General features: G+C 38.4%; 2 protein-coding genes across 8 annotated transcripts in view; one reads left to right on the forward strand and one right to left on the reverse strand.

Annotated features, from left to right (window-relative positions):
• LOC110534593 (fibronectin) overlaps positions 1–2,662 on the forward strand; it is a 65,017-nt gene extending 62,355 nt beyond the window's left edge. For 5 of the 6 annotated variants that reach the window (XM_036954120.1, XM_036954123.1, XM_036954124.1 and 2 more), the window contains 3 exons: positions 1,265–1,404; positions 1,479–1,588; positions 2,016–2,662. In XM_036954120.1, coding sequence (XP_036810015.1) covers positions 1,265–1,404; positions 1,479–1,588; positions 2,016–2,148 — 383 coding nt within the window. In that variant the 3' untranslated portion in view covers positions 2,149–2,662. The remainder of the gene's footprint in view (positions 1–1,264; positions 1,405–1,478; positions 1,589–2,015) is intronic. The other variant, XM_036954121.1, reaches the window with a different exon arrangement.
• A 5,441-nt stretch (positions 2,663–8,103) lies between these two features.
• Positions 8,104–25,154, reverse strand: part of LOC110518665 (interferon-induced very large GTPase 1) — a 29,718-nt gene continuing 12,667 nt past the window's right edge. For both annotated transcript variants that reach the window (XM_036954127.1, XM_036954128.1), the window contains exons 2-8: positions 22,235–22,646; positions 22,033–22,091; positions 20,479–20,569; positions 16,138–16,193; positions 15,827–15,910; positions 15,039–15,114; positions 8,104–14,719 (exon numbers count right to left, since the gene is read on the reverse strand). In XM_036954127.1, coding sequence (XP_036810022.1) covers positions 10,032–14,719; positions 15,039–15,114; positions 15,827–15,910; positions 16,138–16,193; positions 20,479–20,569; positions 22,033–22,091; positions 22,235–22,580 — 5,400 coding nt within the window. In that variant the 5' untranslated portion in view covers positions 22,581–22,646 and the 3' untranslated portion in view covers positions 8,104–10,031. The remainder of the gene's footprint in view (positions 14,720–15,038; positions 15,115–15,826; positions 15,911–16,137; positions 16,194–20,478; positions 20,570–22,032; positions 22,092–22,234; positions 22,647–25,154) is intronic.

Genomic DNA, 25,154 nt, shown 5'->3' on the forward strand with positions numbered 1-25,154 from the left:
AGATCTGGTAAAAGACAATATGTTTGTTTTTTCCATCTTTTATAATGCAAAGAAAGGCAAATATATGACTACGGAATTTAGATTTTGTCCACTAGATGGCAGCAGTATATGTGCAAAGTTTTAGACTAATCCAATGAACCATTGCATTTCTGTTCAAAATGTTGTATCAAGACTGCCCAAATGTGCCTAATTGGTTTATGAATACATTTAAGTTCATAACTGTTCACTCTCCTCAAACAATAGCATGGTATTATTCAGGACCTCAGAATGGGGGCGAAAGTTCACCTTCCAACAGGACAACGACCCTAAGCACACAGTCTAGAAAACACAGGAGTGGCTACGGGACAAGTCTCTGAATGTCCTTGAGTGGCCCAGCCAGAGCACGGACTTAAACCCGATCCAACATCTCTGGAGAGACCTGAAAATAGCTTTGCAGCGACACTCCCCATCCAACCTGACAGAGCTTGAGAGGATCTGCAGAGAAGAATGGAAGAAACTCTCCAAATACAGGTGTGCCATGCTTGTAGCGTCATACCCAAGAAGACCTCAAGGCTGTAATCACTGCCGAATGTGCTTCAGCAAAGTACTGAGTAAACTGTCTTAATACTTATGTAAATGTTGCAAAAATGCAAAAATGTTTTTGCTTTGTCATTATGGGGTATTGTGTGTGGATTGATGACGGGGGATTTATTTTTTACATTTAACACTTTCTGAATGCACTGTATATAACCTTCTATTGGTTGCAAGAATGGTGTGTAATAATTTAAACTTTAAAACCTTTTTTTAATCCAGGGTCGTTTTGTGTATCAGTTCATAAACCATGTACCATGGAATAGGTACATGGAAAATCTCTTCCCCAACGTTGGTTTTCATTTAGAGTAGAACAGACATTTCCATATATTTTTGTTAGCTGCATGTGTAACAACTCTACCAGTCCTATTTCTAGAACGTAGAAAGATTATAACGCTTTATATAAAAAATAAAAAATAACATTTTTTAAAAATCAATTAGTATATTTGAGTTTAACCATAATATTTGGAATAAACTGAAATTGCAACCAACTTTTTATGGCTTGTTTTAAAAATAGCGATATTTTGGATATCATTTCATTTTAAAATAACCAAAAGTGAGAGGTTGTAATGTAATGCCATTCTTGAACATGGGGTGAGACATTTTTACTAATTTGCTGGAGAACCACTTCAGATTTAAGTATAACTTTAGTATGACTGAAGCCTTTAGTGAGAGGTTTAATTGAAACTTCTAGGGTCCTGTCCTGAAGGATGGAGAAGGTTTGGCTGCAGCTGTTACTACCTCTCTACTGAGAGGAAATCCTGGGAGGAGAGTAGACAGGACTGTCTGGAGAGAGGAGCAGATCTGGTGATCATTAACAGTGAAGAGGAACAGGTGAGAGACAGAGAGATACTTTATTTATTATTCCATCATGTGTTAGTAACAATGCTTTTTCTGTGTCACAACAGACATTCATCAATGGGTTTAAATCAGTCAGTTATGTCTGGATTGGTCTGACTGACTCTGTTACTGAGGGGACCTGGAAATGGGTGGACGGCACCCCACTGACCACCCCAAGGTAAGAGACTACTGATCTAATAACACTGACCACCCCAAGGTAAGAGACTACTGATCTAATAACACTGACCACAGTGGAAGGAGTAGGACGGATTATCTGTGTTGTTCATACTCTAGGTTCTGAGAGAGTGGTCAGCCTAACTGTGTTGTTCATACTCTTTCTGAGAGAGTGGTCAGTCTAACTCTGTGTTGTTCATACTCTAGGTTCTGAGAGAGAGGTCAGTCTAACTGTGTTGTTCATACTCTAGGTTCTGAGAGAGAGGTCAGTCTAACTCTGTGTTGTTCATACTCTAGGTTCTGAGAGAGAGGTCAATCTAACTCTGTGTTGTTCATACTCTAGGTTCTGAGAGAGTGGTCAGCCTAACTCTGTTGTTCATACTCTAGGTTCTGAGAGAGTGGTCAGTCTAACTATGTTGTTTCTACTGCAGGTATTGGTGGAGTGGAGAGCCTGGTGGTGGTACGTACCAGAACTGTGGGGAAATCTATTACATATCGTCAGGCCAAGGAGTATGGAGGGATTTGGGATGTTCGTTTTCACAAGAATGGATCTGTGAGAAATAGGCTTCTCATAGGTACTTTTAATGAACTCTCTACTGTATGTTAATGATGCTCTGTAGACTGGTGTGATTTGATAGAATGGTACTCTGAACTTCAGGTAGGAGAGAAACAAATGTTCACATTCAGACAGACACACACACACAAGAAGACACTGATCTGAACCTGAGTCTCCCACAGGAGAAACCAACTTCTTCATTAGATAAGGAGGTAATCCTCTTGGGCCGAGAGCTGACACTGATTTTTGAAGTCGCAGGTTGGGCTGCCGCATCACGTGACCAGGAGCAACATGACTGACTACTGTCTGCTGCACAAGCTGACACACAATCATGTATTCATACTGTATGTCAAAAAGTGTGAATAAATAGGGGCATAACATCTGTAATCTAGAAGGACAAGACATCTCCCTGCCTCTTTAGGACAGTGAATTTTACAGTGTACATTTTAAAGGTCTACTCCTAAACTTGAAGAAAGAAAAACTGGTGTCAATAAGACATTGTGCCTTTTAAGACAGAGTGAATGTTACTATTTATATTTGAACTCATATCTTGTTCACTTCCTGTTTGTGGTGACAACACCAGAATGAAGGGTTGGATCATAACCATCAGTTATCAAAACAGTGTCTAAGGTTTTGCAACAAACAGGTCACGACCCCTGGTGACCTTTAATACAGGTAGTGATTAGATTCAACTGTTTTGAAAAGCAGATATTATTTAGCAAGTGAATGTAGTTGTTTAATGGTTGTATTATATTTCAGAGGGAGAGACAGAATCCCAAATGATACCCTATCCCCTTTGTATTGCATTCCTTTTGGTGAGTAGTGCACTATAAAGGGAATGGGGTGTCATTTGGGATTCTCTCACAGCCAGAGAGTTAGGCCGAATACAGGGAGAGACAGTTTACGCACGACTCACCATGGCCCAATGGAGGCCCGTTGAGGCTCTTCAGTTGGCCATCCCAAGATCTCAACAAAATCACAACAAGGAAAACAAAAAGACTATCCAAACCAACCTGGTTGGGAGGCTACTTTCATATAGCTTCTCTGATCAGTAATTACCTGTCAATCATCCATGCCTGAGAGCAACAGGGTTGGGAGGCTACTTTCATATAGCTTCTCTGATCAGTAATTACCTGTCAATCATCCATGCCTGAGAGCAACAGGGTTGGGAGGCTACTTTCATATAGCTTCTCTGATCTGTAATTACCTGTCAATCATCCATGCCTGAGAGCAACAGGGTTGGGAGGCTACTTTCATATAGCTTCTCTGATCAGTAATTACCTGTCAATCATCCATGCCTGAGAGCAACAGGGTTGGGATCAATTCCATTTAAAAAAGGAAACGCCACATGTACGTTTAAACATTTCTTAGAAAAGATTACAATGCATAGTCTTGGAGGTTGGCAGTGAGCTACCCTGAAGGAGCAGATCCTGAGTGAAGTGTCACATTCAGTTAATAATATAGAACTGTTCTGTAGAATAGACCACATGTAAGTACAGTGTGAATCCAATTGGCACAATATCTGCTGATGCGATCAAATGATGTCACCACACTCAGGTTTCTTTCATGAACTGGCTTCGCTTCATATCCATTCAGTCAATTCAAGAAATAAACAGAAATTCCTATTTAACATTGTTTCTCATAGACAACTCCAACTTCCAATTTCAACATTCTCATTACATAGACAAGCTTTGAGGAAAATGTATTTCAGTTTATTCACTGTATTGAAATGGAATTGACCCTAAACCTGGTGCGAAATCACTTTCTTAAAGGTCCAGTCCAACAAGAACTTGGCCCTGGCTGCTGCTGCCCCCTAGTGGTAGGATGTGAGACGTGGAAATAGACTTGATTTGTCCCAATCTCTCTTCCCACGACAAGTTTAAAAGCATTGGATTGGTTTAGGCATAGGCCATGGAACAAGTTTCCATACCTGGCATTTTCTTTCCAATTTGACATTTTATTTCACCTTTATTTAACCAGGTAGGCCAGTTGAGAACAAGTTCAAATTTACAACTGCGACCTGGCCAAGATAAAGCAAAGCAGTGCGACACAAACAACAACACAGAGTTACACATGGAGTAAAACAAACATACAGTCAATAACACAATAGAAAAGTCTATATGCAGTGTGCGCAAATTAGGTTTCCAAGAAGGGAAGTGAACACGTGCACACTACAGGAGAAGGGAGATATTGGCCCGCAACTTGTCGCATAATCCACATATCTACCTCCATTCCTAACATTATTACACTGCGTCTCATACTAAATGTTGATTTTTTATGACAATTACAAAATGCAGAAAAATGGTTTGAACGCATTTCTGTTGTGAAATGTTAACTAAAAAAGTAGACTCAGCAATATGACGTAGATGCAGAAAGTAAACCGCATAGTGGGTCAATTTCAACAACAACTAAGAGCGTTCTTCTCTGCTGTTTTGGTGCCCTGGATACCACACTTTAAACAGCGTGATGCGAACCTGTGCACATGCGCAGATACTGTGTTTGACTGCGAAGTGTTGCATCTCGTTAATCTCAATATCTCCGGTGCGGCCCGTGGCATCGTCATTTCGCGGAGTCTACCTGGATGTGTTATATTTTTCTTGCGCCAAAATGACAGGTATATTTGTTCATGGCTTGAGCAGGGAGGTCTGGATTGGACTTCAGCCATACAGAGGGAGTTTGGGAGTGGGTTGATGGCACCAGTGGTGTAAAAAGTACCCAATTATCATATTTGAGTAAAAGTAAAGATACCTTAATAGAAAATGACTCAAATAAAAGTAATCCAGTAAAATACTACTTGAGTAAAAGTAAAAATGTATTTGGTTCTGAATATAGTTAAGTATCAAAAGAAAATGTATAAATAGTGGGTTGATGGGACACCTCATCTTATGGATATCAATTTCAAGTTTTAAGCAGTTTGTTCTTATTTGTAATTAAACTGGCATATCAGAAATGTATGTAATCTAGTGCACTAAATATATAATAGAAGTTAGCAGGTGTTATATTAGTGGTGAAGAATACATGTACACCATTGTGTAATGTATTGTAGTGAATGTGGGGACTAGTCCTTCATCCAGCAACTGTCAACCCAACACCTTAGTAGTTACACCAAGAGATATGAAACCTTTGAGGTTGCTAAGTGTTGGGTTAAGGTCACTACAGTATAAACTCAGTATAGACCAGGTTATGAGGTTGCTAGGTGTTGGGTTAAGGTCACTACAGTATAAACTCAGTATAGACCAGGTTATGAGGTTGCTAGGTGTTGGGTTAAGGTCACCACAGTATAAACTCAGTATAGACCAGGTTATGAGGTTGCTAGGTGTTGGGTTAAGGTCACTACAGTATAAACTCAGTATAGACCAGGTTATGAGGTTGCTACAGTAGGTGTTGGGTTAAGGTCACTACAGTATAAACTCAGTATAGACCAGGTTATGAGGTTGCTAGGTGTTGGGTTAAGGTCACTACAGTATAAACTTAGTATAGAACAGGTTATGAGGTTGCTAGGCGTTGGATTAAGGACACTACAGTATAAAGCTAGGTTATGGGGACTGTTCGGTAATTAGTCAAATCCTATGTCATTGGGACAGAAAAGGTAATGATCTGTAGTCAATGTATAATACATATTGTATTGTTAAAACATGTTTATTGTGTTAATAACGAACACAGTGTGCTGCAATCTGTTCATTATGTTTATTTAAACCAGTCTTGTTGTCTGTGGAACATGTCTATGGCTGAACATGGAACAGAACACTAGTGTGATTCAGGAATTATTCTGGAATGTTAAAGGCAAGATTCACACATTTTGAATCTTATATCGTATTCGTGTATCTGAGCAATTTTTGCCAGATAACTGACCTGTTATAGTAGTGTAGATGTCAGAACACTATAATATCACCAGATAACTGACCTGTTATAGTAGTGTAGATATCAGAACACTATACTATCACCAGATAACTGACCTGTTATAGTAGTGTAGATATCAACACTATACTATCACCAGATAACTGACCTGTTATAGTAGTGTAGATGTCAGAACACTATACTATCACCAGATAACTGACATGTTATAGTAGTGTAGATATCAACACTATACTATCACCAGATAACTGACCTGTTATAGTAGTGTAGATATCAACACTATACTATCACCAGATACCTGACCTGTTATAGTAGTGTAGATGTCAGAACACTATACTATCACCAGATAACTGACCTGTTATAGTAGTGTAGATGTCAGAACACTATACTATCACCAGATAACTGACCTGTTATAGTAGTGTAGATGTCAGAACAAGCTACTATCACCAGATAACTGACCTGTTATAGTGTAGACCCCCCCAAAAAATCCTAAGGAATAAGATTTTAAAGATTGAAGATTTTGAAGGAAATATAGGAAAGCTCAAGACATATGTTTTGGACATATTTAATCCCTTATTTTTGTTGGCACTAAACTACCTCCATATTTGCATTCATTTGTATGGGTTACTTTCAAACGAGTCCCGTGACACATTCGTTTCTTGCTCAAACGGTTCAGAACAGACAGAAGTTGGCACATCAGCGTTACTGACTTCAGATGAGTCCCATGACACTTGTGAGGATCGAAGAACAAAACAGAGGACATCCTCGCATTCGTGAGAGTCTCCCCTTTCCAAATAGTGTGGTCATAATAGGCTGTAGGCCGTTCGGAAGTGATTTTCAGGATGTCTCATGGTCTGAAAAGCATTGCTAAAGCTCAGCCACCTTCCACCACAGATGCAGAAATCCGACAGGGGCGGGCAGATGTGGCGGATTGAAATGCAGCCCATGCAAAAACCTTGATGCCTTGTGCTTAAACTGTTTGCTTTTGATTGGGATTTTTAAAATGATTTTACTAAAATTGACGCACGGGTGGAAGCAAACTGAAGAGAACGGGGAGGGACCTACCTGAATATGTCCAATAGAAACAGAATTGTTTAAAAACTGTTTGGACTAATGATTACACCCCTGTCCTCTCCCTCGTCTCTTTCATTGAACTGAAAGAACTGACCTGAAAGAACTGTACGGTTTCCCAAAAGCATCTCAAGGCTATGTTTATTTTAGAACAGGATATGTGTTTTTGGGTCAGTCAATTACACCATGCCCACTTCAAGCTTGTCTTTCTAAAAAATAATATTTAGGCAAGTTAGTTGGCTAACTCATTGATCCTGCTTTGTAGTATACCCCTCTAGGTGAAAGCTAATCCAACCTTATGATGAGCTTCCTTTCACCATATTGGAAGGAGAGGAGGGATTTTTATGTACTGGGTCTGGTCACATTTCCACTGATGCCATACCAACACCGCCATCTATCTAGTGTCAATTCTGGTGTTTATGACCACTAGCGGACAAATGTATCAAGTATCAGTAGCTGTGTTTACAGCCCAATAAAAACATTTAAAAAGTCCACTAATTGGTATTTTGTCCAATTACATTAGATTTTTTCACATTAGATCATGTTCAGCACAAATATCAGAAGTGGACTGCCTGTGTAAATGCGGCCTTAGAGTAACATCACTGATTTATGTTTTTTTTTTTTTTTGAGCGGGGTATGGTAGTAGATGCCAGGTGCACCAGTTTATGTCAAGAACCTTTTTGATCACATTGGCTGTTTACATAGCCAGCCCAATTCTGAAATTTTTTCCACTAATTGGTCTCTTTTGACCAATCACATAAGATCTTTTTCAGAGCTGAAAAATATATAATTTGGCTGCCTGTTTAAATGCAGCCATTGAATAAGATTACATGAACAGGGAGGACCTGATCCTAGCCAGAACAGCACCTCTGAGACACACATTGTGTGCCTTGATTTATCTAGCTAATAGCTGCTTAATAATGTCTACAACAGATTCCAAGTGAGCAAGCAATAATGTTATTTTGATGGACAGTATTTCTCATGAGATCAAATCATATTCTTAAACCAAAACATGTTTTAAACCAACTCATGTTTTGAAATTATAGATTTTTATTAAACATCTCTAGTAACACGATAATGGACAAGTATTTTGTATTTTCAATTGCAACAATTCACATGATTTCACAATATGTCTGCAAAGTACAACTCAACTTTCTTTTGTCTTCATCATATTGGCTTGGCCAACTGAATATTGGCTTGGCCAACTTGGCCGTCATTATATAGCTTGGCCAACTGAAAACCATTCCCTGCAGGCTCAGAGTTCAACTCACATCATCATCATCACCACTAACTACAAAAATAATAATCATCATTATACTTATTAATAACAAGAGAAAAACTTATCATAATCATCCTTATACTCATCAATAACAACAAGAGGAAAACTATCCTCATTATACTCATCAATAACAACAAGAGAAACTATCCTCATTATACTCATCAATAACAACAAGAGAAACTATCCTCATTATACTCATCAATAACAACAAGAGAAACTATCCTCATTATACTCATCAATAACAACAAGAGAAACTATCCTCATTATACTCATCAATAACAACAAGAGAAACTATCCTCATTATACTCATCAATAACAACAAGAGGAAAACTATCCTCATTATACTCATCAATAACAACAAGAGAAACTATCCTCATTATACTCATCAATAACAACAAGAGAAACTATCATCATTATACTCATCAATAACAACAAGAGAAACTATCATCATTATACTCATCAATAACAACAAGAGGAAAACTATCCTCATTATACTCATCAATAACAACAAGAGAAACTATCCTCATTATACTCATCAATAACAACAAGAGAAACTATCCTCATTATACTCATCAATAACAACAAGAGAAACTATCCTCATTATACTCATCAATAACAACAAGAGAAACTATCCTCATTATACTCATCAATAACAACAAGAGAAACTATCATCATTATACTCATCAATAACAACAAGAGAAACTATCATCATTATACTCATCAATAACAACAAGAGAAACTATCATCATTATACTCATCAATAACAACAAGAAGAGGGAACCTATTATTATCATTATACTCATGAACAAAAAGAAAATGACCGTCAAGAACAAACAAATAATCTTCATCAATAACAACAGCAACAACCTAATCAACAACACAAATAAAATAATTTGACTCACTCATCAACACATAAAAATCATCAACAAACTAAATCTTAGTAACTTAATTCTTAACTTACTCTAAGAATATTGGCATTCCTTTCTCATACACTGAGTGGACAACTGCTCTTTCCATGACAGACTGACCAGGTGAATCCTTTAATCAGTGTAGATGAAGCAGAGGAGACAGGTTAAAGATGGATTTGTCAGCTTTAAGACATGGATTGTTTGTGTGCCATTGAACAGGGTATGGTAGTAGGTGCCAGGTGCACCGGTTAATGTCAAGAACTGCAACCTGCTGGGTTTTCACGCTCAACAGTTTCCCGTGTGTATCAAGAATGATCTACCACCCAAAGGACAACCAGCCAACTTGACACAACTGTGAGGAATATTTGAGTCAACATGGACCAGCATCCCTGTGGAACTCTTTCGACATCTTGTAGAGTTCATGCCCTGATGAATTGAGGCTGTTCTGAGGGTTCTGGTATACTAAGTGTATATTCAAAGTGAACGCTTTTCCATTATAGAACATCTGATCTGTAAATAGCTAAGAAGTCATAAGTTTGCAAAGCTATGAATGTATTTGCAAATATTATTTTCTGTGCTGCAGTTTTTTTCAAAATTGCATTTGGTATGATCAGATCTGCACATTTTTTGCTTAACTCTTGTTTGAAACAACTGGCTCCTCATATTTTGATTCTGTGATATACCATGTGTGAGGTATTTGTGGTTGTCAACTTAATATATGTTTTAATGGCCAATAATATATTTGGACTACAATTCAGAGCCTTGTTATAGATTTCCCCTATTCACTCACATTGAATGAGCCCTTCAAACTCTTCATTGCATCCTCAGCTGTTAAAAGGTTCCAATCCTCTGGGATATCAGCAGGAAGTGCGTCATATGCTTCAGCAATTGTCTCATTGAATTTTGCCATCACATACTTCCAATAGTCTGAAGCCTCAATACTGGTGTCACCAGTTATGATCCAGTCAGGGTAGTATGTCTGGTACTTCTTATAAAGGTGACCATCATCTCCTGTTAGATCATTAATGAACAGCCCATTGCCTATCACGGAGGAGGAGCATATGTTAGTTAATAACACATTTGAACTGTTATTCACCGAACCACTGAGCCCTTTTGGACGATGAATGGAGGTGAAGTGTTTGGTATGCTCCTTACCTCCTGCTTCACAGGGTGCTTTGCAGAAAGGACATACCTCCCCACAGCCAAACAGGCTGGTGAACATCTTGTCCTGAGGCTTGAATGGCAGAGATCTGAGCCTTTTTGTGATGTATCCAAGGTCAGTTTTCCGGTCATAAACAGATGCCAGTGACTTCTCCATTTCACTCACAAACTCTGTGAGACATTTAGCAAACTGTTCTGTGTTTGCGGTGCTCGTGTTCAGAATCATAATGGAATCCAAAGCATCCTTGGGAAAGGCAAGATCCTCTCCCAATTTATTGCAAATATTCCCAATGAACGTCTTAATGTTGTTTACCGTGCTAGATGCTTTACTGACAGTTGAAATGTTATCAGTAATAATCCGGACTATATTTGAAAGATGTTTGTTCTCCAATTTCTGCAGACTGCTCTCTTTTGAGAGTTTCTCCACCATTTGGCAAAATAGCCACTGCTTCACAAACGTTTTATATTGTTTTATGTACTCTCTATATTTCTCATAATTTTCATCAGTCAGGAGTTCTTTTAAAATGGAGAACTGGAAAGCTGTTCTTGTGCTGTAATCCTCTGACCCTTCACCGGTCACCACTTCATCAACCACATCAGGACCAATCCTTTTTGTCACATATTCCTCTACAGCTGGCCGCAAACAGAGCTTTGTGAAGTCCTCAGCTTTCTTTTGGCACTGGTCTCGCTCATGGAACAAGTTCATGAAGTCAGTATAGTAGTTGTCCTTTGACTGTTGCAGACAATTCCTTGGGTCATTGAGTGCAATGAAATCATCATGCATCTTTTGGAACTGTCTTGCTGCTATGCCACAGATGTGTAGCTTCAGATAAACCTCACATTCATCACCGACTTTCATTTTCTTTTGTTGCTGCAATGTTTCATCAATCTCGTTAAGAAGTTCTTTGATGTTAGTGTCATGATAATCTGTTTTGTGCTCCACCTTCTGTCTTATAAAGTCCTGACACTGTGTTATGATGTCATTACAGAAGTCTTGCAGCTTTTTCCTGTGATGGTCACGATCCCTGTGCACCACAAAGCCTTTAGTCTTCTCCCACAAACCCCCTGATTCCACAACAAAGGCTGCCTTCCCACAATCCACCAGTCTGGTTCCAACCAACAGACTGTTGACATGACTGCCCCTTGTTGACAGATTTCCACTCAACATGATAAAGGCATCTTGGGAAACATCTCGCTTAGGAAGTCCTTTGAAATGTATCTCAGACAGAGTTTTACTCCACATGTTTTCAAACTCTTTACTGAGGGCCTTATCTGAAAGAACAGATTTTTTCTGTCTACAATTCTGAAGCAGATCTAGAACCTTCTTTTCCATTGTACTTGCCTGAGAACTCTTGATGTTGTTCAGTTCTGTCATTCCCTCTTTGATCTCAACAACTCCTTGCAGTTTGTTCTTCACTGTGTTTTCTGTCTCTCGTCTCAGTGTTTTGGCACTGGACACAAAGTCCTCCTTGTATTTTTCCACCAGACTAACATGGCCATCTTGATTTTCAAAGTATTTCACCAGATTGTCTTGGATTTCCTTTTCTCCCAATGACAGTTTCTCAGATGCCTCTGCGATCAATTCATTTAGCACATTTCCTATGGACCGCCCAAGATTTTGATCTGTCATGCCAATATTGTTAATTTTTGTTTCAGCACCAATCATCCAGTTGTACATCTCCTTCTGGAAGGCCCATTCCCAACCATTGTACTCAGAGCACAATTTGGAATATGCATCTGCAACCAAGCTGTTTCTGAAACTAAAGATGAATTTCTCAAATTTCACAGACTTCCACAAACTTTGTGTCCACTTCAGGAAATGTGTCAAGTCATCATTTCTCTGGCATTTTATGAAATCTTTCATCAAGGTCTTCTTGAAGCTGTACACAGCCTCACTGTAGCCAGCATTTACTGGAGCCATAGGGGGAGTCCCGTGCCAGAGTCCTGGGATGTAGCAGCTGCTTGTGTCTGGATCATACTCCATCACATCAGTGAACTTGGTGATATTCTCCTTCTTCTCCATTCTGGCTGCTGCCTGGGTCATTTCATTCAACTGTTCCAACAACTTCTTCCTGTCCCTCATGTTGTTGTCATGAGCAGACATGTCTGACACATTCTGGTGCACAAAATGACATATCGGCTTCTTCCCCACTTCCTTCATCCTGATAAAAGCATGAACAACAATCTGTAGAATGTCTTTCATCTCTGTGGAGTTCTCCATGGCGATGTTGATGATAGTGACATCACTGAGTCCTATCACCAGTGTGGCCAGTTCATTGTCATGTTCATGGCTGTCATCTAGTTGAGCCAACTCTGGTGATTTCAACCCCTCTGTGTCAATGATCATGATGAAGTCACATTTCAGCTCCTCCTTGAGTTCTTTGTTGACTTTAATCAGTAGCATGAAGGCACCTCTGGTGCATCTTCCACTGCTGACAGCAAACTGGACCCCAAACATGGTGTTGAGGAGAGTGGATTTCCCTGTGCTTTGGACCCCTAAAACTGTGACCACCCGGATCTTGCTGTTGGATTGGACAAGAGTATGAAGCTCAGTCAGAACAGCTGAAATCCATTTCAGAGGGATATTTGATGCATCTCCATCCACAAGCTCAATGGGGAAACCCTCCAACAGCATCTGAGCACACAATCCAGGGAGATGCTCCATCTGTTTCCTTTGTAGGCTACTTTCAGGAAGGGAGCAGGAAGCCTCATATAACTGGCCCAACTCACGCAGGAAGTGTTCAAGACCCAAGGAACAGTCAGATAATTGCTTATCCAAATCTTTAATGTCGTCTTTTTTCTCCGGAGAATGTTGGCAAAGATTTTTGTACCGCTCCCGCAATCCAGACAGGTTCTGACGTGACAGATTGTCCAGATTTATCCGCATCCATTTGAGGAAATAGGAACGCTCAGCTCCTGAACTTGACAATCCTAAAATGAAGCTTGCCATTGAATCTGACATGTCAAATGTATATTGCTTCTCTCTCAGCTCTTTCTCCTTTTTCTTCAGAGAGCTCTTGTAGTGTTCAATGTCTTTATCTCCTGCTTTTCTCAGTCTACACATCTCTTTTTCCAACTGGGAAAGCTCTTTCCAGATTGTTCCTTGTAAGGGTAGTTGTTCATGTTTGAATTTCATTGTGTCTTTGATGTTCCTGGTGATTTCATCTGCTGTCTTCTTGGCACTCTGACAGTCATCACTGTCTTCATCAACCAGAATCCCAAACTGATGAGCCACATCAGCCATGTTTTCAATTGTCAATATGTTTTTACTTTTTTCAATGATGTCACCCACAGAGGACTGCAGGTTTTTGACAAATTCTGCATCATTCTGCTTCTTCTTCACAATCACATTTGTTGGGTTGATACTGTAGTTTGTGATCATTTTCTTCAATGTGTCCACCCTGTATGTTTTTCTCTGAGAGTTGACAACCAGAAATATCTCTGCTTTTGTGATTTCTGCTTCCAAAACCTTGAAATCTGCCTCAAAATCATCAATGAAAATGTAAACTGCAGCTGATGTTTGACACAGAAAGGAGAACTGTGTTTTAAAGGACCTGATGTCTCCTCTGAGATTGGCCACCGCCACAGGCTTGGTGAACATGTCTATGTTTCTGTTTCCACATGGAAAGTACCAGCTGATTTCAACCAGACCATCTGAGATTTGCCGAGGGACATCGCCACATTCCATATCATGATGAACAAATGTATCATGGTACTGTTGAGGGTTACTAAGCAACTTGTTCAAAATCTGAGACTTGGACAAGCTGCTTTGTCCTAACCTAACAAAAGACACCATAGGAATATCAGAGAGAACTATTCTCTCCTCCACAAAAGCATTTGTGGCCATTTGTGAAGACGATCTAAACTTCTTCACTATGTCCCTCAGGGCCCACAGCATCAAAGTGCTTTGTTTTGTGTCACAGTTGGGCAGCAGGAGAGGAACAGAAAACTGACACATGGACATTTTCTGGACCATCTCCTGCTGCAGGAAACCATCTGAACACAGAAACAGGGCTGTTATCAGGTCCAGTGGATTAATGACATCGCTGCTATCAGAGTCAGTGTCCAGGTTGTCTACACCATAATAGGAAACTTCCTGGTCAATGGTCAGACATTTCACACTCCTGGCATTTACATTTGCCATCATTAATTTCTTAAGGAAGGCCCCTGGAAGTGACTGCATAGTGGTAAGAGGTTCATCTGATGTAGTATCAGCATTTATCTCAAGGACAGTACTTAACGTCAGCTTGTTTTCATAATGATCTTCTAGTCCAGCCTTTGACAACAGCTCCCTGACACAAGGTCCTGTAAATAGAAATGAAAAGATAACCATGATAACAAATACAAATCCTCTTCAAAGAATAGCAGAAAAGCACACCAACAGGTGTTTTACACTGTACTTTGGATAAGGTTACAGAAGGCAGAGGCAGACCATCTCTGTGACTCAATGACTCACAAAAATGGAAGCTAACATTTAAATGTGAATTCAGAAATGAAAAGACAAATTTACAATTCTTACAAATACTTATAATGATTACAAATGTGTATAAATGCTGGAACAGTGCACACATGTCAAACCAAAATGCTTATTAATAATGCTATTGTAAGTGAAGTGTCGTAGTACCTTGGGGTGTTTCTTCTGAGGAACCCTCCTTCTTTGGCTTCAACTCATCTCTGGCTTTTGGCACTGGCTCAATATTCTATAAAAAGTTGAATTCACAGGTTAACATGTTTACTATATTATGACATCGAATCTACAATTCTGGTCTGTTGAGGATAAAGCACAATAGCTTCCATTTCAAATAATGGCACGTTAATGCCTAGTCTGGCATGCCGAGCTTTGGTTTAATTCACATTAGGATGTGGTTGCCTTGTTGTGGTGCCTATCATACAGACATAGCCAATGTTGCATCAGGATAGGCAGTATGTTTGGAAAAAGGAAAGTTACTTTACACTTTTTAAATAAATATGTCCCGTATCTTCCCATTTTAATCTTTTGCGACAAGCAATCCCGGATCCGGGAGCGTAATCATCGCCTCAAACGAATTAGCATAACGCAGGGGACATAACTACCCCTAGAAACTTTTCCTATTCATGAAAATCGCAAATGAAATGAATTAAATATATTCAAACACAAGCTTAGCCTTTTGGTAACACAGGTATTAAATCATATTTGAAGATCCAGTATATCCCTGTTAAAGCAGCAGCCATAACATCAAACTGTCCATGATAAACTATTCAACTTTTTCAAAGTGAACCCCTAGAAAGTTCAAGATCTCACCCACTAGACTTAATTAGAGCAAGATTACACAATGTGATCGCACAACAACAGTGGTTGGCTGCTATCTTGGAATTTATGTAAGTAAATATGTTCATAGTAGCCTACACAGCACAACCCTAGTCAACACCCACTTTTAGTTTTCCTTGTTCTCCCTGGTGAATCTTCTCTTCCCAGCCCTTCAGTGGTTTGGAAGGAGATGGAATCTCTGGATGGGGCTTTGGGTCAAGAATACATCCACAAATTAGTGATTTCACTAGATTCAGAGTTAATTTACTGTTTTATTGTTATTCACTTTACATAGCTTATTTTCAAAATGTATATTACACAGAAACAAGCTGGAACGCAACGTTATATAACATTTAGCTTTAACCTTGAAATGAAACATGTCACATTACAGGAACATGATCAGCATGATCACTGAGGATGTAAAAGTGTGTCTTACCCTCTCAGCCTCTTCCTTCTTGTCATTGTGATTCCCCAATACCTCCTCTGCTGCACCTGGAATAGAGGTTGAGATATAATACTTTAGTGATGGCAGTATCTCAGATGCGGAAGGGAGATGCAGTGAGATCAGTGAAACCGTGTTTATGACTCTGGCTTACAAAGCCCTGACCTCAAATTTGTGGGCAGAACTGAAAAAGCATGTGCGAGCAAGGAGGCCTACAAACCTGACTCAGTTACACCAGCTCTGTTAGGAGGAATGGGCCAAAATTCACCCAACTTATTGTGGGAAGCTTGTGGAAGTCTGCCTAAAACGTTTTACCCAAGTTAAACAATTTAAAGGCAATGCTAACAAATACTATTTGAGTGTATGTAAACTTCTGACCCCCTGGGAATGTGATGACAGAAATAAAAGCTGAAATAAATCATTCTTTCTACGATTATTCTGACATTTCACATTCTTAAAATAAGTGTTGATCCTAACTGACCTAAGTCAGGGCATTTTTGCTATGATTAAATGTCAGGAATTGTGAAAAACTGAGTTTAAATTTATTTGGCTAAGGTGTATGTAAACTTCCAACTTCAACTGTACATAGTAATTGCTATTAGCTAATTCATATTGTAGTTTGTAAGCTGAGAGTTAGAAAATATGACCGCTTGTGTTGCTCAATCTTTCCTCAGTTAGCGTTAGGACAAATGTAGCCTACATTTTTCCGGTTAGGATGATTGTGTTATGCTATAGTTACTTCTGTGAATATCTGAACATTGCATCCAAAAATAAACTGCTCACATAACTTTGTAAGGACTGTGTTTGTGTAAATAGTTTCTGAAAAAATGTGGCCAGCTCAAACGCTGATTGTTGCGTCATTCGAAACTGGCCGTTCTAAATAAGAGTTCTAAATAAGTGTCCTAATCACACGGGTGTAATCGTATGCTTCAGGGACCACTGTGGAATGATCACACCCGTGTGATGGTACGTGTGAAAGGGTTAATTAGATACCACTATTACTACCAACTATATACATAATTATATACTACTACTACCACTACTACTACTACTACTACATAATAATAATTATTATAATAGTACTACAACTACTAATACATACTAATACTACTACTACCACTATTTAATGATATACTACTACTACTACTACTACTGCTACTACTACTATATAATTAGATACGATTACTACTACTACCACTACTGTCACGCCCTGGCCTTAGTATTCTGTGTTTTCTTTATTATTTTGGTTAGGCCAGGGTGTGACATGGGTGATTTATGTGTCTTGTTTTGTCTAGGGTTTTTTGTAGTCTATGGGGTTGTGTTCAGTTGAGTGTTCTAGGTAAGTCTATGGTTGCCTGGAGTGGTTCTCAATCAGAGGCAGGTGTTTATCGTTGTCTCTGATTGGGAACCATATTTAGGCAGCCATATTCTTTAGGTATCTTGTGGGTGATTGTTCCTGTCTCTGTGGTTTGCACCAGTTAGGACTGTGTCGGTTTTTCCACGGTTTCTTATTTTGTATAGTTGATCAAATGAAGTGCCGTTTTCTTTGATAAAATCCATTTTTATAGCCTAAATCGAAATATTTTGTAAACCGTTTGTGACGTGAATTCCATCTCTATCAATTTTTTACGAAGCATTCGGCATGGTGAGTTTCAGTGCATTCCTCTGGATGTTTGCAACACAGTCCAACATCACTTTTTTTTTGCAGGGAGAATTGACCGAAGTGAGCTGATTTGAAGACAACTATAAATGACTGCCTTACGCACCAATAATTTTAGCGAAGCTTCATTGATTGACTATTTCTGCCCAATGACCACTGATCTTCTTGAAATCTAGCTGGGTAGATAGCCAATGAGCTGAGGTAAAAGCCATTATGTAATGGTTTGGGGTTGGACCACAATTCCTTGTTTGTAATCGCATGCGCAGGGAACTCCATTTTCGCCTTGACGATCAGAGGAGTTGCTGTAAGGCTTTTTATGCGCAGCTGTTTTTCGGAAAGTTGTAGTTTCAACGATTTCATTGAAGATATAAAGGCGAATAAATCATGTAAAGCAAAGTGAAAGTGAGATATTTTGTTTGAGGAATCTTGAAGTGTTATGATTCAAACAGGAACTGAGGAGCTGTTTCTGCAAGGACAGGACGTACTTCTGGACGGGTAAGTGCTAATGCCATTTTATGAAATATAAAAATATATACGTATTATATATATAAAAAATAAAACATATTTTTTTGCAATGAAATGTATGGTGTGTGTGTCCTCTCCTTCCCAGGAAGAACCGTTACAACTACAATATAATTAAATAGTGCTACTTCTACTACTATACAACTAGATACTAATACTACTAGAACTAAGACTATAACATTATATACTACTATCAGTACAACTAAAACTATATAAGTAGATACCACTACTACAACCATTAATACTACTGTATAATTAAATACTACTACTACTAGTGATACTACTTCTACTACTAATATATAATTACAAACTACTACTAGAGATTTAGATACTACTACTATATAAATATATACTACTAATAATAATACATCTACTATATAATTTGATACTACAACTACTACTATATAATTAGATACTACTACTACTATATAATTAGATACTACTACTACTATATAATTAGATACTACTACTACATACATAATTAGATATTACTACTACTACTACTATATAATTAGATACTACTATATAAATAGCTACTACTACTAATAATACATCTACTATATAATTCGATAATTCTACTACTAATATTATATAAGTATATACTACTACTATATAATTAGATCTTACTACTACTTTATAATTAGATACTTCTACTAGTATATAATTATACACTACTACTAGTATATAATTATTGACTACTATATAATTATATACTACTACTACATACGTATATACTACATAATTAGATACTTCTACTACTACTACTAATACTATATAAGTATATACCACTATTACTATATAATTAGATCTTACTACTACTATATAATTAGATACTTCTACTCCTACTACTATATAATTAAATACTACTGCTACTACATAATTTGATACTACTACTACTATATAATTAGTGTATATACTACTACTACATAATTTGATACTACTACTACTACTGATTCAACTTCTACTACTATGAGACTCCTACTACTACTACATAACGTTCCATTACTATGCCAACTTCAATAGTTTGAGTTATTATATTGACAAAATGTACATTTTAGTCATTAGAGATCATGCGAATTTTTGCAGCTTTTTGTGAAAAATCGCGCAACTTTTCAACGTCCTGCTACTCATGCCAGGAATATAGTATATGCATATGATAAGTATGTGTGTATAGAAAACACTCTGAAGTTTCTAAAACTAGTTAAATCATGTCTGTGGCTATAACAGAACGTGTTCAGGAGTAAAAATCCCAGGGAAAACTGTTCACCAAAAACACACAAAAAATATTAATCAGCCAGTCTTTGAATTGTCTAAGGCGATAGAAAATAGATGAGGTTCCCATTACAATGCCTACAGCTTCCACACGATGTCGCCAATACTGGCATTTTATTGCAGGTTTATCCTTGGTGGGATGACGTGTAGGCACTTCCTGTCTTGTGGTGCACCGAGGAAGTTTATGAAAGTGAAAAAATGGACGACGATTTCAAGACTTGCTGCTATCGAATACAGATCGCTCCGTGATCAATTTGATCGATTATTAACGTTTATTAATACCTAAAGTTGGTTTACAAAAGTAGTTTGAAGTGATTTGTAAAAGTTTATAGGCAACTTGTTTAATTTTAAAAAGTGACGTTGCGTCTTGTAAAGGTGATTTTTTTTTTTTCTGGATCAGACGGGCTTTATAAATAGACATTTTAGGTATACAATGACGGATTTAATCGGGAAAAATACCCAATTGTGATGTTTATGGGACATATAGGAGTGCCAACAAAGAAATTAATGTTTTATATTTTATTTCTGCGTTTTGTGTAGCGCCGGCTACCGCTAAATCTTTCGTTTAGGTCTCGTTCAGGTATTTCGGGGGGTGCATGCTATTAGATAATAGCTTCTCATGCTTTCGCCGAAAAGCATTTTACAAATCTGACATGTTGGCTAGATTCACAACGAGTGTAGCTTTAATTGAGTACCTTGCATGTGTGTTTTAATGAAAGTTTGAGTTTTATCGAGGACTACAGGTGGCGCTCTGAAATTTCCGCTGATTTTGGTTCCTGTACAGGAACAACAATACGCGTCATCCTTAAGAGGTTTTAACAGACATGACATTTAAGGGCAATTAAAGGTGGTGTAAAGAACTTTAAAACAGGAGACAATACCTTTGGTTGTTTCTCTGTTTCCTTCTGAAGAGCCATCGGTCTCTGGTTTTGACTCATCATCGGACAAAGGCTGTTGAACATCTTCCAATTTCTAACAAAACAGTTAAATCAATAAATAACATTGGTTAAACTGAACTTGAAAATAAAAAGGGAAATTCCACCACTTTTTAATCTCATTTCCATTTATTAACCATTTACTAATCACTAGTAAAGTGTTTTTGCAACCCCTCATCTAAAGCGATTGCTGTTCATTCTTTATAAATGTTTTGCAAAGTGATGCATTGGTAGACCTGCCATTGGTAGACATTCCAGCTGTACTTGATGCCCCTTTAAGGTGTCAAAATGGCTCAGAACATATCAATGGTAAAATAATAATCACAGAATGTGAAAGGAAACGTATCATATAAGCTATATAAAAAAAAAGAGAGCAGCACACTCATATATATATATATATATATATATATATATATATATATTAGTCCCTGGGAGTATATATCTTTATTTTTATACCTTACAGTTTATTGGGCGTTAGTCATCACTACATCAAATTTTTTTATCTGTGTGTGCGCCAGCTCATGTATATTAAAGGAAATATATCAAACATTTTCTATAAATAATTTGCAAATGTTGGGGTAATGGTGAGCAAACTGTTTCTAAATGCTCTATACATAGTTTATTACTGACTGTTAATACATAGTATTACCCTTTTCTGTCTGTTTATACATGGTTTATTACTGACTGTTAATACACAGTATTACCCTGTTCTCTCTGTTTATACATGGTTTATTACTGACTGTTAATACACAGTATTACCCTGTTCTCTCTGTTTATACATGGTTTATTACTGACTGTTAATACACAGTATTACCCTGTTCTGTCTGTTTATACATGGTTTATTACTGACTGTTAATACATAGTATTACCCTGTTCTGTCTGTTTATACATGGTTTATTACTGACTGTTAATACATAGTATTACCCTGTTCTCTCTGTTTATACATGGTTTATTACTGACTGTTAATACATAGTATTACCCTTTTCTGTCTGTTTATACATGGTTTATTACTGACTGTTAATACACAGTATTACCCTGTTCTCTCTGTTTATACATGGTTTATTACTGACTGTTAGTACACAGTATTACTCTGTTCTCTGTTTAGACATGGTTTATTACTGATGTCTAATACACAGTATTACCCTGTTCTCTCTGTTTATACATGGTTTATTACTGTCTAATACACAGTATTATCCTGTTCTGTCTGTTTATACATGGTTTATTACTGACTGCTAAGACTGTTCTGCCCCTGAACAGGCAGTTAACCCACTGTTCCTAGGCCGTCATTGAAAATAACAATTTGTTCTGACTTGCCTAGTTAAATTTAAAAAAATACAAAGTATTTCCCTGTGATCTCTCAATTACTATGAATTTCACAAACATGTAGAGGCCCCTGGATGGAAATTCATAAGGGGTTTTTAAATATCAGTTTTAACTTTAGATGACATCATAATGTGATACTTTCTTAGGACCTTTTCTTCTTATGTAATTGTGTCTTACCATCTCTGCTGCCTCCTCCTTCTTGTCAACGTGTTCACCTGATACCTCCTCTGCTGGGTCTAGAATGGAGGGTGAGATATAGTACTGTAGATCAGCATACATGCAGAAAGTGGTTAGTTTGCAGACTGCTTATGAACTGTTGAAATGTTGTCTATTGTATAGTTATACTCAAATAGCTGCATCTTTTTGATGAACAACTTGCCTCGAGACTGAGGAGCTGGTCTTGTCAAAGTGTCTGGGTTTGCTGCTGGTAAAGGGGTCACAACACACTGTTGCTTTGTCTTTCCTTTCTGCACCTCCTCCTGTAGCTGGCTGATCTGCTGCTGCGTCTGTTGCTGCATGGATTGCATTGCCTGTTGCATTGACTGCTGTTGCTGTTGCAGTTGCATTGACTGCTGTTGCTGTTGATTATATATGAAGACCTGTAGCATGACTCCTCGTGCTGCCATGCCATCAGGAGTGCCAGTGTTGTGAACAGGTGTGGTGTCTCTTCCGTCCCCTTCACCACCTGTTGCACCTTGTGACCCCTCATCACCAGGCCTCTCCATCACTAGAACCCCACCAGGTGGGGAATCCCACCACCTAAAGATGGACGGGCTGCAGCAGTCTAACGTCTGGCAGGGAAAACATATTGTTTTTAGAGTTTCTCAAAGTAAAAACATTGTTAGTGGTTTAGTCTCACAAAACAATACATTGAGTGGAGTGTGCAAAGTGACCAACACTAAGAACAGATCTCATATTAGTCATATGTTGTTCTCCTTACACTGGCTGTCAGTGGTATTGTTTTATAAATTCTCTAGATCACCTACATAGCCCCTGAATATTTAGCAACATTTTTGGTACATTACAAAACACACTGTCTTTCAAAGATTCCTTGACATATCCAATACACAGTTAAAAGTACTACAAAGGGTTTATTTCTGCAGGCTTCAAAATGGCTAACATGCATGAAGATGTCAGAATACAGATATGATGTCATTGTTTTAAAATAAAAAGCACACGTTTTTAACAACAGAGCACAACATGGTTCAACGTGGCAATACATCAGCACAGTCTTTATTCACGTTTTTTTTTTTAAATCACAGCCGTCTGGGAGCTAGATAAGGAATTCTATTACATTTTTTATTTTACATTTATTCAACCAAAGAAGTCACTTTCAGATTGACATCTCTTTTTCAAGTGAGCCCTGGTCAAGAAACCAGCATACATATAGTTAGTTACACAACACATCAAAAAACAGTTAAAACAGTGTCAAGTGCATAGGGGAGTTTAAAAGTGCCGGTTTAAAAACATAAAACTTGTGGTCAACAGCCCTACAATCTGGGATTTAAATGCATCAAACAGAACAAAATGTTCTAGTTTTAAGTCCTTTTCCAAAGTTTTTCAAGGGCAGCAAAGTCACGCGTAACCAACTCAGTTATTGTGTTGGGAACAGTTCTGTGTTCTCAGATGGTAATGTCCATGGGAAGAATCTGAATTGCATACTCCTCGTGTCCTCTCTTCTATCCTTGCCTCTTTCTCAAGCCCTATTGAATGAGAAAGCCAGAGGTACCACCACTCTGACCTTCTCCTCCAATGGGTTTTGAGAAAGAGGCAAGGATAGAAGAGAGGACACGAGGAGTATGCAATTCAGATTCTTCCCATGACTCTGTAGGATATACACTACATTACCAAAAGTATGTGGACACCGGCTCGTCGAACATCTCATTCCAAAATCATGGCTATTAATATGGAGTTGGTCCCCCCTTACTGCTATAACAGACTCCACTCATCTGGTAAGGCTTTCCACTAGATTTTAGGACATTGCTGCGGGGACTTGCTTCAGCCACAAGAGCATTAGTGAGGTTGGGCACTGATGTTGGGCAATTAAGCCTGGCTCTCAGTCGGGGTTCCAATTCATCTCAAATGTGTTTGATGGGGTTGAGGTCAGGGCTCTGTGCAGGCCAGTCAAGTTCTTCCACACCAATCTCGACAAAGCACTTCTGTATGGACCTTGCTTTGTGCACAGGTGCATCGTCATGCTGAAACAGGAAAAGGCCTTCCCCAACTGTTGCCAAACATTTGAAGCACAGAATCATCTAGAATGTCAGTGAATGCAGAAGCGTTGATTTCCCTTCACTGGAACTAAGGGGCCTAGCCCGAACCATGAAAAACATTTGGCACCAAACGTTACAGTTGGCACTATGCATTAGGGCAGGTAGCATTCTCTTGGCATCCGCCAAACCCAGATTCGTCTGTCGGACTGCCAGATGGTGAAGCGTGATTTATCACTCCAGAGAACGTGTTTCCACTGCTCCAATGAGTCCAATGGCAGCGAGCTTTGCACCACTCCAGCCAATGCTTGTCATGTACATTGTGATCTTTTTAAGCGCTACGTGGTATGAGCTTGTGTTGCCTACCACTTCGCATCTGTGTCGTTGTTGCTCCTAGACGTTGCCAATAACAGCACTTACACTTGACCGGGGCAGCTCTAGCAGGGCAGAAATGTGAAGATCTGACTTGTTGGAAACGTGACATCCTATGACAGTGCCATGTTGAAAGTCACTGAGCTCTTCAATCAGATAATTTAAAAAAACATTTTACTTCACCTTTATTTAACCAGGTAGTAGGCAAGTTGAGAACAAGTTCTCATTTACAATTGCGACCTGGCCAAGATAAAGCAAAGCAGTTTGACACACAACAACACAGAGTTACACATGGAGTAAAACAAACATACAGTCAATAATACAGTATAAACAAGTCTATATACGATGTGAGCAAATGAGGTGTGATAAGGGAGGTAAAGGCAAAAAAAGGCCATGGTGGCAAAGTAAATGCAATATAGCAAGTAAAACAATGGAATGGTAGATTTGCAGTGGAAGAATGTGCAAAGTAGAAATAAAAATAATGGGGAGCAAAATAAATTAATTAATTAATTAAATACAGTAGCGAAAGAGGTAGTTGTTTGGGTTAAATTATAGGTGGGCTATGTACAGGTGCAGTAATCTGTGAGCTGCTCTGACAGAGAGCTAGTGAGGGAGATAAGTGTTCCCAGTTTCAGAGATTTTTGTAGTTTGTTCCAGTCATTGTCAGCAGAGAACTGGAAGGAGAGGCGGCCAAAGAAAGAATTGGTTTTGGGGGTG

This window comes from Oncorhynchus mykiss, chromosome 19 (assembly GCF_013265735.2).
Source record: "Oncorhynchus mykiss isolate Arlee chromosome 19, USDA_OmykA_1.1, whole genome shotgun sequence".
Taxonomy (NCBI): Eukaryota; Metazoa; Chordata; class Actinopteri; order Salmoniformes; family Salmonidae; genus Oncorhynchus; species Oncorhynchus mykiss.